This window comes from Equus przewalskii, unplaced genomic scaffold (assembly GCF_037783145.1).
Source record: "Equus przewalskii isolate Varuska unplaced genomic scaffold, EquPr2 ChrUn-6, whole genome shotgun sequence".
Taxonomy (NCBI): domain Eukaryota; kingdom Metazoa; phylum Chordata; class Mammalia; order Perissodactyla; family Equidae; genus Equus; species Equus przewalskii.
Window position 1 is genome coordinate 125,887 of NW_027228754.1, and position 15,832 is coordinate 141,718.

The 15,832-nt window shown below is 47.6% G+C and overlaps 2 protein-coding genes across 16 annotated transcripts; both read right to left on the reverse strand.

The window, feature by feature from the left end:
* Positions 1-7,494: 7,494 nt before the first annotated feature.
* TSTD1 (thiosulfate sulfurtransferase like domain containing 1) lies at positions 7,495-9,041 on the reverse strand. Of its 2 annotated transcripts, XM_008533834.2 has the most exons (4): positions 8,784-9,041; positions 8,460-8,582; positions 7,795-7,957; positions 7,495-7,691 (listed from the first exon to the last, which is right to left on the reverse strand). In XM_008533834.2, exons 1-4 carry the CDS (start codon positions 8,857-8,859, stop codon positions 7,640-7,642), a joined length of 414 nt encoding a protein of 137 aa, XP_008532056.2. In that variant the 5' UTR covers positions 8,860-9,041; the 3' UTR covers positions 7,495-7,639. The 2 variants fall into 2 exon arrangements, with proteins under 2 accessions (XP_008532056.2, XP_008532057.1); XM_008533835.2 differs by lacking the exon at positions 8,460-8,582 and having other exon boundaries at positions 8,784-8,948.
* Positions 9,042-9,154: 113 nt separating this feature from the next.
* Positions 9,155-15,629, reverse strand: USF1 (upstream transcription factor 1). Of its 14 annotated transcripts, none has more exons than XM_070608365.1 (12): positions 15,534-15,629; positions 14,806-15,288; positions 12,859-12,951; positions 12,410-12,459; positions 12,162-12,246; positions 11,683-11,784; positions 11,249-11,444; positions 10,912-10,999; positions 10,717-10,775; positions 10,476-10,570; positions 10,100-10,228; positions 9,155-9,908 (listed from the first exon to the last, which is right to left on the reverse strand). In XM_070608365.1, exons 6-12 carry the CDS (start codon positions 11,779-11,781, stop codon positions 9,819-9,821), a joined length of 756 nt encoding a protein of 251 aa, XP_070464466.1. In that variant the 5' UTR covers positions 11,782-11,784; positions 12,162-12,246; positions 12,410-12,459; positions 12,859-12,951; positions 14,806-15,288; positions 15,534-15,629; the 3' UTR covers positions 9,155-9,818. The 14 variants fall into 14 exon arrangements, with proteins under 14 accessions (XP_070464466.1, XP_008532059.2, XP_070464463.1 ...); XM_008533837.2 differs by having other exon boundaries at positions 12,131-12,246; XM_070608362.1 differs by lacking the exon at positions 15,534-15,629 and having other exon boundaries at positions 12,131-12,246; positions 14,720-14,925.
* Positions 15,630-15,832: the final 203 nt, after the last annotated feature.

Genomic DNA, 15,832 nt, shown 5'->3' on the forward strand with positions numbered 1-15,832 from the left:
GAATTTGTATTATATGCATGTTTCATAAACACGCTATTACCTAATCCAGTAGGTTAATAAAAATATTGAACAAGCATGGACTTGAAAACAAAATCCCCCAGGGCTGGCCTGGTGGCACAGTGGTTAAGTTCGCACATTCCGCTTCGGCAGCCCAGGGTTTGCCAGTTCAGATCCCGGGTGCGGACATGGCACCGCTTGGCAAGCCATGCTGTGGTAGGCATCCCACATATAAAGTAGAGGAAGCTGGGCATGGATGTTAGTTCAGGGCCAGTCTTCCCCAGCAAAAAGAGGAAGATTGGCAGCAGATGTTAGCTCAGGGCTAATCTTCCTCAAAAAAAACAAAAAACAAAAAAATCCTGAAGTGACCTCTTTCCAAGCTGGCATAGTACACTAACAGCACTCTAGGTATTGATATTTTCAGATGTTTCTGTTGAGAGATGCTGTGCTTCTGTCATATATTTGTCTGATGGATACCTTGAATTTTATATTAGATTCTATTGGTCATTTTGCTTTGATCTCTGGGAAGACCAAATCCAAATCTGCAATCCAAGTCCAAAAATTGACATGCATCCCTAACTTCATTTGTCTGTGTCCCGACTTCACCTGACTATGTTATTCAATTTTCCCTTAGCCCTGACATATTTTTTAAAATTCTTTTATCCTTTTTGGATGTAGGGTTTTGTGCACATACAAACATACTGAGTGGGTGCTGCGATGTGCTACCCAGACTCCCCTTCAGGAATGACGGACTTATTCCCCTAGCTGTTGGCCTTTTTGGGAATTGCATCCACTGCAGAGAGGCACCTAGGCCTAAGACACAATCCCTTCCCAGGGTGACCTACATCTAGTGACTAATCAGTGTGTGTCATTCAAGGGTCACCTTGAAAGAAGTTTCATTGGAGTAGTAGGGTAGGCAATAAAACCTGTATGGTATGTCAATAATACCTCAATTAAAAAAAAAAAAAACTGCACGGAGTAGACTGAGGAGAGAGTGTAAATTGAGGAAATAAAAACTGTGACTAGAGGTCAGCCTGGTGGCACAGCGGTTAAGTGCACACGTTCCACTTCGGTGGCCCGGGGTTGGCCGGTTTGGATCCCAGGTGCGAACATGGCACTGCTTGGCAAGCCATGCTGTGGTAGGCGTCCCACATATAAAGTGGAGGAAGATGGGCACGGATGTTAGCTCAGGGCCAGCCTTCCTCAAAAAAAACAAAAAACAAAAAAACTGTGACTATAGACACTTCAATAGAGATGTTACTGAGAAGGGCAGCAGGAAAAGGAGCGGCAGCTGGAGGGGTGTTGGATGAAGGCAGAGTAGGTATTTTGTTTACGTGGAAATGCTTGTATGCTAATGGCAATGATCCAGTAGAAAGGAAAAAATTAATGGTGTATGAAAAAGAGGGGATAGTTGCAGTACAAATTCTTGAGGAGAGAGGAGACAGGATCCAGAGCTCAAGTTGAGGGTCAAAGGGAGCAGAGACAACCATCCACTGTAACAAGAGGGAAGTATATGATACAGTTGGTACATTTGTTGGTGGGAAGATGATGGAAATTCAGTACAATTTCTTCTGTTCTCAGTGGAATATGAGGTAAAGTCATTAGCAGAAGAGAAAGGAAGTTTAGAAGATCTAAAGAGTGGGGAGAAGTGGAGACAGAAACTGAACACACTAGGGAAGTTTATTAGGACTGGTGAGCATGTTAAGTGCCTACTAGATATTTTGGACATAATTTAAAGAGACCCGTCACACTGGTGTGAATTTTACTCCAGCTGTTGGACTGCAGGGAAAGAGTAAATAGTTAGGTGGGTTTGACCATAGTTGGGATTTTCCGAAGCACGTGGATAGAGAGAGCAGCAAGGATGCTAAAGAGGTCTGCAAGGGAGTTACCTTTTACCAATTCTCTCTGTGTCCTTCAAGTTTCTTTTTGCTAATAAATATATATCCATATTACTTTTTTTTTACACAAAAGATAGCCTACTACATTTTTTTTTACCTGACAGTATATCTTAGAGATCCTTCATGAGTACACTGAGAGCTTCCTCATTCTTTTTTACAGCTATATAATATTCTATTGTATGTTTATGATGTTTATTTAGCCAATTTTAACTTCTAGACACCTAGATTTCTTCCAGTCTTTTGCTAATATAAATAAGGTAATGAATAAACTCATACATATCATTTTACATGGAAGCAGGCATATTTGTAGGATAAATCTCATCAGAAATGTGAATAGTGGGAAAACAGGCTATATGCAGTTATTATTTTGGTTGATGTTGACAAATTCCCCTCCATGAGGTTGTACCAATTATATTTACATAATATATTAGCATATCTATTTTCCCCAGTCTTGCCAAAAGAGTGTTTTCTCAAACATTAGAACTTTTGCTAATCAGATAAATGTAAAGTGAAACCTCAGTTTAGTTTTAATTTGCATATCTCTTATTATGAGTGAGCTGAGCATCCCCATAGATTTAAAAGTCAGGTGTATTCTGTGAGCTGTCTCTTCATATGTTTTGCTCATTTTTTTATTGGGACAGTTGTCTTTTTCTTATCCATTTGTAAGGGCTCTTTATCTATTCCAGGAATTAGCACTTTATGTATGCTATGAGTTGAATTTTTCCCCTAGTTTGCTGTTTGTCTTTTGACTTGACTTGTGTGGTGTTTGTTTCTTAGTTTTTGCCATGCAGAAGGCTTTCAATTTCTTGTTTTGTACTTTATCAGTCTTTTCTTTTATGGCTTCTACATTCTGACTCAAAGTTAGAAATATCTTCCCCACTTTAAGATAATGAAAGAATTTGTCTTGATAGTTTCCATTTTTACTTTAAATCTTTGATCCATTTGAAATTGATCTTGGTGTATAGTATGGGATATGGAACCCATCTCTCTATCTATGCACATTGTTTTAGTTACTAGCAATTTATTACATATGTTAAAAGCTGGTAGGGCTTCCTCCCCCTCATTGATGTTCTTTTTATAGCTTTTCTGGCTATTCTTAACTTCAACTAAATTGATATATTTATGAAGTTGAGTCTTCCTCTCCAAGAATCTCCTAAGTCTGTTCTTTTGTACAAGTCTTTTTTTTAAGGTCTTTTCATCGTGTTCTTTTTTTTTTTTTTTTTTTTTGAGGAAGATTAGCCCTTAGCTAACATCTGCCGCTAATCCTCCCCTTTTTGCTGAGGAAGACTGGCCCTGAGCTAATATCCATGCCCATCTTCCTCCACTTTATATGTGGAACGCCTATGACAGCATAGCTTGCCAAGCGGTGCCAGGTCCGCACCCGGGATCTGAACTGGTGAACCCCGGGCCGCCAAAGCAGAACATGCAAACTTAACTGCTGCACCACTGGGCCGGCCCCTTCAGTGTGTTTTAATATTTCCTTCAACTTAAAGTTTCTTGGTAAGTTTATACCTAGTGATGCAAAGGAATGATGATAATGATGAGCCATGCATGGAATCTACTGGATTAGGAGGAAAACAGAGGCATAAGGAAAATAATGAATAGCAAAGTTTTGGAAAGGTCAATTAATTGGAGGACTTGATAGTTGAGGAGTACGATTAGGAATGGGAATACTAGTAGAATGAATGAGCGGGAAGGATTTTGCATTGAGAAATACTATCAAGTCTAGTTTCTGAGGACTTTCTACTTTCTTGATTCATATTCTCTTTTGCGTCTCTGGCCATGAGCTTAACCTATATTTTCTTTTACTTTTAAAACTCTGCTTTCCTGTAGTTCACTTCTTGTGTCTAATTTGCTTAGTGTTTTCTTCTTTGGTTAATATGAATTTGAGGAGACATGGTCTATTATTCCCATGTAAACAGTAACCAAAATGAAGCTGGTATCATTATACTGATAGCAAACAAAGATAAGAAGCATCACCAGAGCTAAAGAGGAACATAATGAGAAAGAATCCATTCAGGAGGAAGCATAACAATTTTAAATTTGCACACTCTGATAACATAGTCTCCAAATATATAAAGTAAAATGCCAGAACTAAAAAGAGAAAAGACAAATCCAAATCATAGTGAGAGATTTAAACATACCTCTGTAAGTAGCTGATAGAACAAGCAGACAAAACAAATTAGTAGAAATACAGATGTGAACAACATAATTAATAAACTGGACCTAATTGACATATATTTAGAACACTGTACCCAAAAACTACAGAATATACCTCCTTTTTAAGTGTTCATGGAACACTTACAGAAATTGACCTAAACTTGCCCATAAAGCAAGTCTCAACATAGTTTAAATGATTCAAATCAAACAGCATAGTTCTCTGACCACAGTGGTGGTAAACAAGTGTGTCCACTTTGTAAAAATTCATCAAGCTGCACACTTCTGATGTCTGACTCTTCTATTAAATGTATTTTCTTTTTAATATGACATGCTTTTCCACTGCCAGTCATAAGTTCCCTTCCATCAAGTTTCTATAATATTGATACTATTTTATTTACCTTCTTGTGTTTATTATTCACACTTGTATATACATCTCTAAATCCACATGTTCTATGTGGCAGGCACTTTACACATATTGTCGAGGTAAACTTTCACAACTATGCAAAGAGATAAGCCTTTTAACCCCCATTTATAGATAAGGAAAGTGAGAGTTGGAATAGTTAAAAAGTAACTTGCAGTGACCACTAAGTCGCACAAAGTCAGAACTGGAACTCAGAACTCTGATTCACAGGCTTTCCTCTTTATATAATAACGTGCTACCATTCATGAGTATTCTTCCCAACTTTCTCCTCTTGCATTTTTTCCCTTGGGAATTACTAAACAGCTCAATAAAAATTCAACATCCGCTGAATACCTCCTATGTGCCAGGTCGTGGTTTAATTGTGGGCCATACAAAAATGAAATAAATAGTCCCTCCCCTTAAGGAGCTCAGTTGAAAAGTGAAGAGCCATGCAAGTTATAATACAGTGTGATAAGTGCCACAACAGAGGTGTGTATCTTATCCACTGTTCTCCTGTTTCTTGTGTCCTTCATGGAATTCAGTTACATAATTTTATCTGGTTATTTTTCTCCCTTCTCCTTCAGTTTAAAAGCCCTCTGGATGAGGACAGCAAGTGTACTGCCAGATACATTCCTCTAATTCTTGTGAAATTCAGCGTGGTACAAAAGAGACTGGAAGTTTCCCAAACAGGGGAAATGGTGAGTAAAGGCCAGGGTTAGGAAGGAGTAGGGTCTACTCAGGCCACTAAAGAAACCAGCCTGATGGGAGCTGGCACTGAAAGGTAAGTTTGGAAAGGCGGGGTGCTGCTAGATCCAGACTGCAGACTGCTTGAGAGGCCGGCCAAGACGTGTGCTTGAGCCATCAGGCAACAAGGACCTGCTGTAAATTATCAACTCTGACTGATAAGACAAAAATGTTATTTTAAGATTGCTCAGACGGCAATGTTTCAGAAAAGCTGATATTAGAAGACTCTGAAAGTCAGGAGGCTAGTGAGGCTCAACAAACACCTCCTGAGAATTCACATTCATTCCAGACACTGGAGGTAAGGAAATGAAAGCCAGTTCCTGCCTTTGAGGAGCTCACAATCAATTGGAAGAGATAAACAACAAAAATGTAGTGGAGTAGATGTGATGACACAGGTATAAGGTCAACAGAAACCTGGGGTAGATAAAGTATGGTGAGAGGGAAGAGTCCAGTGTAGCATGGAAAGGAATGCAGAAGGCAAGGGAAGGACATAAAGCTGGTCTAAACTCTAGCTCTTCAGCCTCCCCTACTGAAATAGTTAGCTATGAGGAAACGGAAAGAGAACTTTCAAGGGCAAGGTAATGGGTTGGAACAGCCTATCAAGATTATGAACCAAATAGTTAATGAGGGAGAAAGAGGAATGTTCTCTTAGCAATCATCAAGCCAAAGGGCATGGTCACGTAGTGGGTCAGCTCAGCTTACTTGCAGGATCCTCCCTAACCCTCAACAGCCAAACTGGAGAAAGCAAACAGTGTAGGTTGGCAGGCCAGGAAGGACTCACTAACCGGGACACCTCAGAACTGTGCATTTTATTGTAGATAAGTTATGCTTCAATAAAAAGAAAGGAAATGCTATAATCAAATTTTAAAACTTGCAGAGGGGAAAAAAAAAAAAAAAAGACTCAAAGAGGGACATTAGACCCCAGGAAAAATTTCCCAACCAGTCTGAGAACCAAAGGGATTTGGGTATTTGGGGAAAGAGTAATTGACACTATTTGCTAGACCCAGAGCTAGAGTCTCTCATATATTTCAACTTTATCTCCAGACCCAATGTCCAGCTAAGCTCCGGCAGTAAGGTATTGTGCTTAGCCCAGGGAGAGAGGGGGATAGCTCTGTGAGAAGGTAAAGAGCCCAGATGAATGGAAGGTTTTGTAGAGTGACAGCATAGATGATGAGCTAAGAGATGGAGGAGTGGTATAGTGCAGAAGGCAGAAGGGAAGAGGAAGAGGAGGTGAGACAGGGGAAGGAATATAGGAAAAGTCAGAAGGAATTTCTTTAGAAACTTCAGAAATCAGAAAATTGGGTCCATCTCTCACCCAAATTTCTCTTCCACAAATAAAGCAATAAAATTTTTACAAGTCAAACTTAAGAAGTCAAAATTCTGCTGTTAAAATTTTTTAAAGTTCTGGAAGGATATGCATCAAACTATGCGCCACGCTAGAGGGAAGTTTTATACCTTCTGTGTAGTGTTGAATTTTGTCTCAGTAAGTATGTGCAGTCTTTTTTAACCAATTAAATTTTGTTAAATCCAGTGTGGGATCAGAAAGCAGTGTTGATAAAAACTGGGACCTGTTTTTGGTGGCACAAGAGGAGTCCCTGATACCTATAATCTGTGTTTGACACATCTGTAGGGATGAAGAGTGGCATCTGTTCCCTCAACCAACAGCCTGGGACTGACAGCCCTTTCATTTGCTCAACCCAGTGACAAAGTCTGAGGGAAGTGAGTTTGGGGCTGCAGACCTGAAGATCTAGAGCAAGGGTAGGCCAACTTTTTCTACAAAGGACTAGAGTAAAAATTTTAGTCTTGGAAGGACATATAGTCTCTGTTGCAACTATTCTGCCATTTTTGCACAAAAGTAGCCATAGACAATGGTCTATGAATGGTCATGGCAGCAGGGCCAAACGGGGCCATAGTTTGCTGACCTCTGCTCTAGAGCAGTGGTTCTAGCTCCTGACCGCATAATAGAATCACTCGAGGGGCTCATAAAACCACTAATGCACAGATCCCACCCTTGAGATTCCAAATCTGGGATGGGTCCCAAGCTGTTTTTGTTTTTTGTTTGTTTTTTTTTTTAAGCTACCAGGTGATTCTAATGTGCATCCTGGGCTGAAAACAATTGTTCTAGAAAGAGAACTGTAGTCTCAGGAAACTGCTGGATTTATTTATTTATTTATTTATTTGGTGAGTCGGGGAGTAGATGAATGGTGGAAGGAGAAGGACCCGGGGCTGAATTGAGGTCTAGATTAAGATCAGAACAGTTTTCAGTCCACCTGACAAATTTAGTGCTTCCGATACTTTGATTAAATGCTCTTTATTTGATGCTTTTGCATGCACAGCGCTACAAGGCATTGCCCAACCCAACAAGTCAGCCCCTTCATCACCCTTAGTCAAGGTGGCCATGGGCAGGCGAGAAGGGGGCAATCAGTAAACCATCTTCTACCTAACCTTCTTGCTGGAGCCATTCTCTATAGGCCCCTGTGTAGTTTCGAGCCCTGTGGAGACAAAGAAGGGTGAGGGAAGGACAGGCCTGGGAAGCAGTCCCCACTCACTCCCCAGCTAGCAATTCACACCTTCCGCATACACACTATCCCATACCCGGTGTATCCAAGGCCCTGGGCCAACTGGGTGGCCTGCAAGCCCCGCTTGCCCATCTGACAGAAGAAAATCAGATTCTCATCTTCCAGCTTTGGCTTCTGGGTGGAGTACAAGGCCTGGAAAGCAGCTGGCTCCATCTGCAGGGCACTTTCCAACTCAGACACTGGGAGGATTTGAGAGGACAGAATGGAAAGCCGGCAGTTTGGCAATCTCAGGTGAGGTTAGGCCTGGAAGGACTGGGTGCTGGTGGTCGAACAAATCTCCAGGGGGGGCCAAAACAACACATGGTGGGCACCACTCCCCAACCTCAAGGTCAAGATACAGCCTAGTCTCACAGGAAGTCAGTCAAACTACCTTTGAATAAGAGCCATTTCCCGAGTTGTGAGGAGGAGCAGGCCGACTCAAGTCTCGGGAGGTCAACCATAGAGAAACTGGTCTGCCCCTTCCTCACCGCCTGTTATCCCCTCAAACTGGAAGGGCCAGTTCTGCTGCCAGGATCCGCCTCCAATCAGCCCTTCTCTAGCTTAGCAGGGTAGGGGCTTAAGCAAACGCAGAACACCCGTAACAGTGCCTCTCCCACGCCATCCTACGTGAGGTCCCCTTAGCTAAGAACCTCCTGGACTGTCTCTACTCCACCACCGGGGCATCCCCTCTCAATCCCATACCCGGGATGTTGAGCGCCCCAGGGATGGTCCCAGCGGCCGCCTCCTCCCGAGATCTCACATCGATGAGTCGGGCCCGGCCCAAGGCTAGGAGCGAACGGAGTTCAGGGAGCGAGACGGCGGGCGCTGAGGAACGGAGCACGAGAGACCTGAGGGGAGCGGGACCTCACGTGGCAGCATCCCAACCCAGTGGGGAGCGTACGGGAGAACCTCTCAGCCACGCCCCTCGGCGCCACCCTCCGCAGACACCTCCACCCAGGGGGCTCCACGCGCTCCTGGGGGCCACATGTAGGACAGGATGTGGCCCCAGGTCTCCGGGGGAGGTACCTCCAGCCATGGTGCGCGCCGCGATTGCGAGTTGCAGGAATGCGGCCCCGGCCCGCCCCCTCGGAGACTGCAGCATCTCTCCCGCCCTCCCGAAGCCGAGACCGGAACCGGAAGAAAAGGCACCGCCTCCCGCACGGCCCCCGCAGCACCTGTTAGAGGTGCAGCTAACACTGGCCAGCTAGGGAAATCTCCGCGGTTGCCGGGTGTGGGCGGGCAACCGTACATTGGTCCGGCCCAGGCTCTAGCACGTAGAGTAACGAGTATAGGAGGAGCACCCCAACCTAATCTCGGCCCAACCCTATGGTCAAAGTGCAATGTGCCCCCTCCCTTCCGCCCTGGGGCCCACAAAAGGAGGAAAAACAGGAGACAACTGTGGCTCTGAACATTTTATCTTAAAAAAAAAAAAAAAGGAAAAGAAAGAAAGAAAAGAGAAGAAACCATCCCCACAAGGGGGAAGGCCCCAAGTGGGCCCCTGCCTGTTGTTCTCCCTGGCTGGAGACTTCTGCATAGGCCTTAGCTGCTCTCTGGCCAATCTCCTCTTCCTGGGGCAGCAAACACTACTAAGCATCCTTTCCCCCACTTCTTGCTAAAGCCTGTTCCCCAGAGTCCTCAGGTGCACATCTGAGCTCCAGGGAAAGGAAGAACCAGTGGAAGCGCCAGAGTCCCGGGGCAAGCCTTGTCAGCAGACCCTCTGCTGGCACCCTAAGCAAGCACAGGGCAAGCCCCCCAGTTTAGTGTGTCCAGCATCCAGCGTGGAGACAGCACATGCATTGTGCAAGAGGAGCACAAGGGGCCCAGGGGCTGCATGGTGGGGTTGGGCAAGGCTGTCAGTGCACGTCCACATGTGTGTTTCACACCACTGCAGGCTGCTCTATCACAGGGCCTCAGTTCAAAGACACGCCTTCTGAGCTCCCCCCAGTCCCATGCCAGAGGTGGGCAGTGAAGGAAAGGGGCACGGGGTTAGCCTGTTGCTCCTGGGCTATCTGCAGTTCTCAGAAAGGGGCTGTGGGGCCCAAAGCCCCTCAATCCCCATCGTTAGTTGCTGTCATTCTTGATGACGACTTCTACTCCGTGGTGCCGTAACTGAGCTCGCAGCAGCAGATTCTTGTTTTTAAGATCTTCCACCTGACATGGGAAGGAGGCAGTAAAGGGAATGGGTAGAAAAGTGGGCCCAGCCAAGTCCCTGAACTTATTCAGACATCCACTGGTGAGAGGAAAAAGGTGAAGGCTTCTCTGTGGAAAATGAAGTAGGGAGTCCCAAAGTGGGGCGGTGGCCGTGGGGTGGAGGAGGGCCACACTGAGGATAGGAGTCTGACCTGCTGTCGAAGCACATCATTGTCCAGCTGCAGCTGGTCAAGCCCCTGCAGTTCTTCAGACAACCGGTGGTTACTCTGCCGAAGCTCCTGGATATAATCACAGGCTTTGGATAGAATTCCACCTTTACTCTGCAGGAGAAAGCCAGCAAAATGAGGACTCAGATATAAGATACCTGGCTTGCTCTCCAAAAGCACATTCACATTTTGGACTTCACTTTCCCCTAAGGGTGGTGGTATAACATCTCCCAGGGAAACAGGAGCCTCAGAGAGATGAGAAGAGACTACTGCCATGTGTGCCCACTCTCTACCATTTCTGGCAACAATACCAGGAGACAGAATTCAGGCATCCTGCCCACTACCAGGGTCTTTCCATGACCTGGCCAGACTTGGTGCTCTCCATGGAGCAGTCTGGGATGATCTTGGACAGCTGCACAATCCAGTTGTTAATCTTGTCTCGGCGGCGACGCTCCACTGTGGGGCAAAGCGGAGGACCAGGTGACTCAGTGACAACTCACCACAGGCCCCATATAAAATACCTACCTCTCCCAGCCTCACACATCACTGCTGTCCCCAGTCCCACCACACAGCTGCTGGCTTCACACTCGGATCACACCTACCTTCATTATGCTGAGCCCTGCGTTTCTCATCCCGAGTTGTCCGGGGAGCTTCTGACTTCCTGACAACAGAGCCCAAGGCGGCCAGAGTGAGGGAAGGACAGAAGATAAGACTGGAGTTTGGGATAAGGAATTACACAAGATTTGGCAGGGATCAAGACCACTCATGGTAACTGAGAAGAAACAAGGGTTACTCACGGGGAATAAGGGTGGGTCCTGGGGGCAATGGAGCGCTGGCTGCCTCCTTGCAACACTTCTTGTGGGGACATCATCACAAAGAATTGACCTGTGAAGGTGCAGGGCAGATTCTGTCAGGATATGGGACCAGGAACCTCACCAAGCTCTGAGGCCAGTGCCCTGGGACCCTCCTCTAAAAAGGTCATACTTCCTCCTGCTGGAAAGGCAGCCCCGGACTCACTGCCTGCTCGGGTCTTAGTGATCATTAAGGGATCATGAGTAAAGGCCCACTGCCCACCAGCCACGTCCCACAGCCTGTCCTAGCCCCGCCAGCCAGCATCCTCACACAGTATCTCACCCGTGCTGGGAGTGTTCGCCTGCCCCAGTAGTGCCTCTGAGCCCTGGGTAGTAACAACAGCTGCTGTACTCCCCGATGTGGTACCCCCTGTCCCATCTCCCACTGCAGTGCTGGGGAAGTAAGTATAGTGCGTCTCAGCAGCTGTCCCCTCTGTGTCAACTGCATCATCACTGGTGAACGCACCCTGGATCACCGCCTGGGAAGGGGGCAAGAGAACAGAGTCCAGCGACAGTCAGATACTTCCCACTGAACTACTCTGCAGCTTCTATCCCTTGGGGGAGGAGGGAGAAACATCCAGAAAGGGAGAGCCTAGTGCCTTGGGACAAGGCAGCCCAGATGCCTCACCACCCCTAGCCTCACCCCCATCCTATTGGTTCCCTTCTTCATCTTACTACTCAGAGCTCTAGTCCCCTCCCCAGCCCATACTCCCGTACCTGGGTCATAGATTGAGTGGCAGGGTAGCCACTGATGGCGCCAGTCCCCTCAGTCTGGCCATCTAGCTGCCCCTCAGACACTTGGATCACTCTGTACATCACCTAGAAGCAGGGAGGAAAGGGGAGGGAAGGGAAGAGAGAATAAGAGAGTAAGTGCTGGGGATCTCAGGGCCCCTCATAAAGCTTCTCTTGAATAGAACCCCAAAACAAGAGTCCTTCAGAGACACAGATTCAGCCATTCCCCCTTCCTTCCCCATACAGAGGTTTCAGCATAGCCCCTACCCCACCCCAATCTCTACTCCAAACCTCATTCTCTAATCCCACCACCCACCCCAGGAGTCCACATCTTCACCTCATCCTCCAAGCCAGGTCTCCCCTTGACAGGTTCAATTACCTCCCTCAACCCAACCACAGGGAACACCTGCAGCCACCTGGCCCCCTCCCTTACCTGGCCCCCATTCTCAGTTCGGAAGACGTACTTGACGTTGGGGTCAGGGAAAGTGGCAGCTGACTGGATGCTGGCGATAGCCACGCTGGTTGGGTCCTCCCCAGTTGCCACTGCACCTGAATTAAAAGAACAAAGGAAAAGTCTGTGAGTTACTTCCTTTCTCCCTCTGTTCCACTTGCATGTCATTCAGAAGGAGAAGGGCTCACAAGAGACGGGCTGATGGGGGAGGGGAAGAGCCCATGATGGGTTCTTGGTCTCAGGTCTGTTTCTACCACCCACCTTCCTGAATCTGCACTGTCCCCTCTTCCGTTTCAGCTGTTTTCTGCTGCCTGTTTGTGAACGGACAAAAGAAAGAATAAGGGAAGAAGTGAATGAAAAGCTCACCAGGCCAGTAACATATGGCTCCCAAACTCAGTGGCATTCCCAACAGATGTAGGTTAGGTTAGAGTAACAACAGCTAGTATTTACTGAGTGTTTACTCAGTAAACTAGCTAAGCACTAGCTAAGCACTTAACAGGCACTACCTTATTGAATACCAGGAACAGCACCAAGAGGTAGGTAGCGCTACTTGCATTCTATGGATGGGAAACCAAATCACACAGCTAGTAAGTGACGGAGCTGGGACCTGAATCTAGGTCTCCCTCACTCCAGAGCCAGTGCTCTTAGGCATTTTGCATCCTCCCAGGCCTCCCATCTCCCATCCCAGACCCTACCACTTCTTCACTCACCCCTTCATCTCTCTGTGAGGGGGTACATCCGAGGAACTGGTCCTTCTTTGGAAGTCTTCGTGTCTCCTGCCTCACAGGCCTGAGTGCTAAGTCCTGGTAGAAATCAGGGAGTCTGCAGTGAGTCTAGGAAACTGAACAGCGCCCCTGTTTCTAGAACCTAGGCTCCACAAAGACACAGCCAGGAACATAACCCAATCATCTGCAGGGTCAGCTTCCTCCATTCTGATGCTGAGGACTGGGCTACAGTGACTAAAAAAGCAACTCTACAAACCGTGCTCGTCTACCCTCCATTATCACCCCAACTCCTGGTGGAGAGGGGATAATTATACTGGAAGACCAAGAAACAACATATTTCTGCATGGATTATTATTAAAGCTATTATGATCTGCCATGACATAGGGATTAGGAAGGGCCATGTTTAGACCACCACTATCAAAAAATACAGGGCCATGGATGCTGTGAGAAGCTTCCAGCTTCTCAGCCACAAACTGTACATTAAGAAATTTCGGTTCTCAAATCCAGTAAGGGGAAACCTGAAATCCGTTGCCAGTGGAAAACCCTCCAGAACCATAAAGACCAGACGGCCCTCGGGGCCCCATTGTACTGACAGGGCTCTAGTTTTGTGGTGTCCAAATTTATGTTATTTGTTAAAGACCCTAAAGCCCAAGTGTATCATCTTCAAGCCCCTTCTATTTTATTCACCGAGGGAGGCTTCCCGCAGAACAACATAGTTGCTAAAATGTTGCCATGACAACTCCAAATCAACTGAGCTTCAGCGAGAAGGGAAAAACCTCCAGGCTCACGGTTTCGAAGAAGAGACAATGGGGGAGGATTCCATCTACAAGGTGCCTGCCTTAGGCCCCTGACACCCAGCCAGAGGACAGGAAAAACAAAGAGCCGAGCAGATACGCCCCCGGAAAGAAACAGCTACACAGTACAAAGCAATAAGCTAATCTCGACACGAAAGGGGTGAGATTGTTGTGAATTCTCTACCCACAAGATCCCCCAAACCTTTCCGATTCAAGGAAAATCGTCAGCAGATAAGCCTTGAAAAGCCCGTATCCAAGGAAAGTGTTAACCCAGAAAGGAACTGAAAGTGAAACTGTCCGGAGGAAGTAGCGCTGCAAGATCTCAGTCCCTAAGGGGAAGTAGCACTAGTGTTTCGAGACCACCTACCTCTCCACCCCCAAACCTGCGGAGGAAGTGCCCCTCCAGGTTCCATGCGCTGCCTGCAGAAGGAGGCAATGAAAGAGAGGGCAGGGCACAGGAGGCGTCTCTATCGCCCACAGCTGTCAGCCAGGAGCAGCCTCTGAGGACACCCCGCAATGGGGTCAGGCTACTTATTCAAATCTTAGTTGGACATCCGGAAGCATTTCCTGAGCATTAGGGGTATGCGACACGGAAACCGGGATAGGATGTTGTGGCGTGCACGCTCAGGCTAAGGTAGGGCCCAGGAAGAGCCCTTGCTAAGTCTGGACACAAAGAGAAAAATAATCAAGTCCCGAAAAAAGTCAGGCGCCTTAGCCCTTGCCTGAGAACGCGGCGTCTCCCTGCAGGCCCACTAACCAGCTGGCGCTTAGCAGCCGAGCGCGGCCAGGCGCGATCCCCGGAGCCCGTGCCGTGACCCGGCCAGCCCCGCCGCGCCCGCCCGCGCCCCCGCTGCTCCGCAGAGGACTCAGGAAAGCCAGCTCGGCTCGGCGGCCCCGCGGTCCCCGGCCCGCGGCTGGCAGCGCAGGAGGGCGGGGACGTGCGCGCTCGGGGGCGGGGAGTGAGTTCGGCCCACAAAGGGGGTTAGGAGGTGAAGGACCAGGCACGGCCCCCTCCCTCAAAACAAAGGCTCCCTCCCCAGGAGTGCCCGAACCTGAAAAACTGAAACGAAATCAAGGCGGCCCCGCCCCGCCCTGCCGGCCCATCCAGTCTCCAGACCCCGTCCGGTCCTGCGCTCACCCGCCAAGGCCGCCCCAGCTGCCGATTTTCCCCGACCGTGTTCTCCCTCTCCGGGCTCGGGTATCTCCATGGACAGCTGCTCATGCGCACTCCCAGCCCGCGGCCATGTTGATGAGGGGCGGAAGTGTCTCTGTCGACCTCCCTGCCTTCTCAGCCTCTGAGCCTCCCCACTTCCGTTCGCTCCATCTTGCTGAGTGAGGGCTGAAGGTGCGGACTTTGGGGGCCTCTCTGGGGCCGGGAAGAAGCTATTTACGGATTCCTGGGAGGATGGTGCTGAAGTCCTAATCGCTTTCGGCAAGAACGGGAGAAAGACGACTAAGTTGTGCTACTGTCTTTCTGCTGGACAGGGCCTTTGTAGTTCACAGAAGAGGGAGTGAGAGAGGCCGGCCTAGATCAAGGGTGGGACGTCGGACGGAGGCGCCATCTTTAACAAGGGCTCTTTGGGAGGCCATCTTGGATCAGGACACCCTTTTGAAGTGTTTCCTGTTGGAGATTAGGACATATCTGGGCACACTCTTTTTGTATTAGCATCAGCAATCGCTCTCCCAGGGACCTCCCAGGCCTCCAGTTTTTCTGAGACTCACTTTCTGTGAGAGGGATCTTTATTCCCATTCTTCTCAGTCAGGACCTACTGTTAATGGATTTGGAGTAGCATGGTGGAATGGGGAGAATTCAGACTCTGGAGCCAGACAAACTCGGGTCTCAAACTATTCTCTGCCGTTTCTTACCTCTGAGATCTTGGGCCAACCTTTTGAGTTAATTAGCTTCAGTTTCCTCATCTGTAAAGTGGAGATGCCAGTACCAACCTTACAGAATTATTAGATGGACTAAATAAGGTCAAGGGCATAGGTTCTATATACGTAGAGCACCTAGGCTTTACTGGCACATAATGAGCGTTATGTAAATACCAGTTTCTCTTCCCCATTTCCTGACCACCATGAACCCAGCTCTAGTTTCTAGCCACAGTCTCCATGACAACAACTGAGGAAGAACACGCAAACAACAAAAATAAAAGACAACGTCTGGC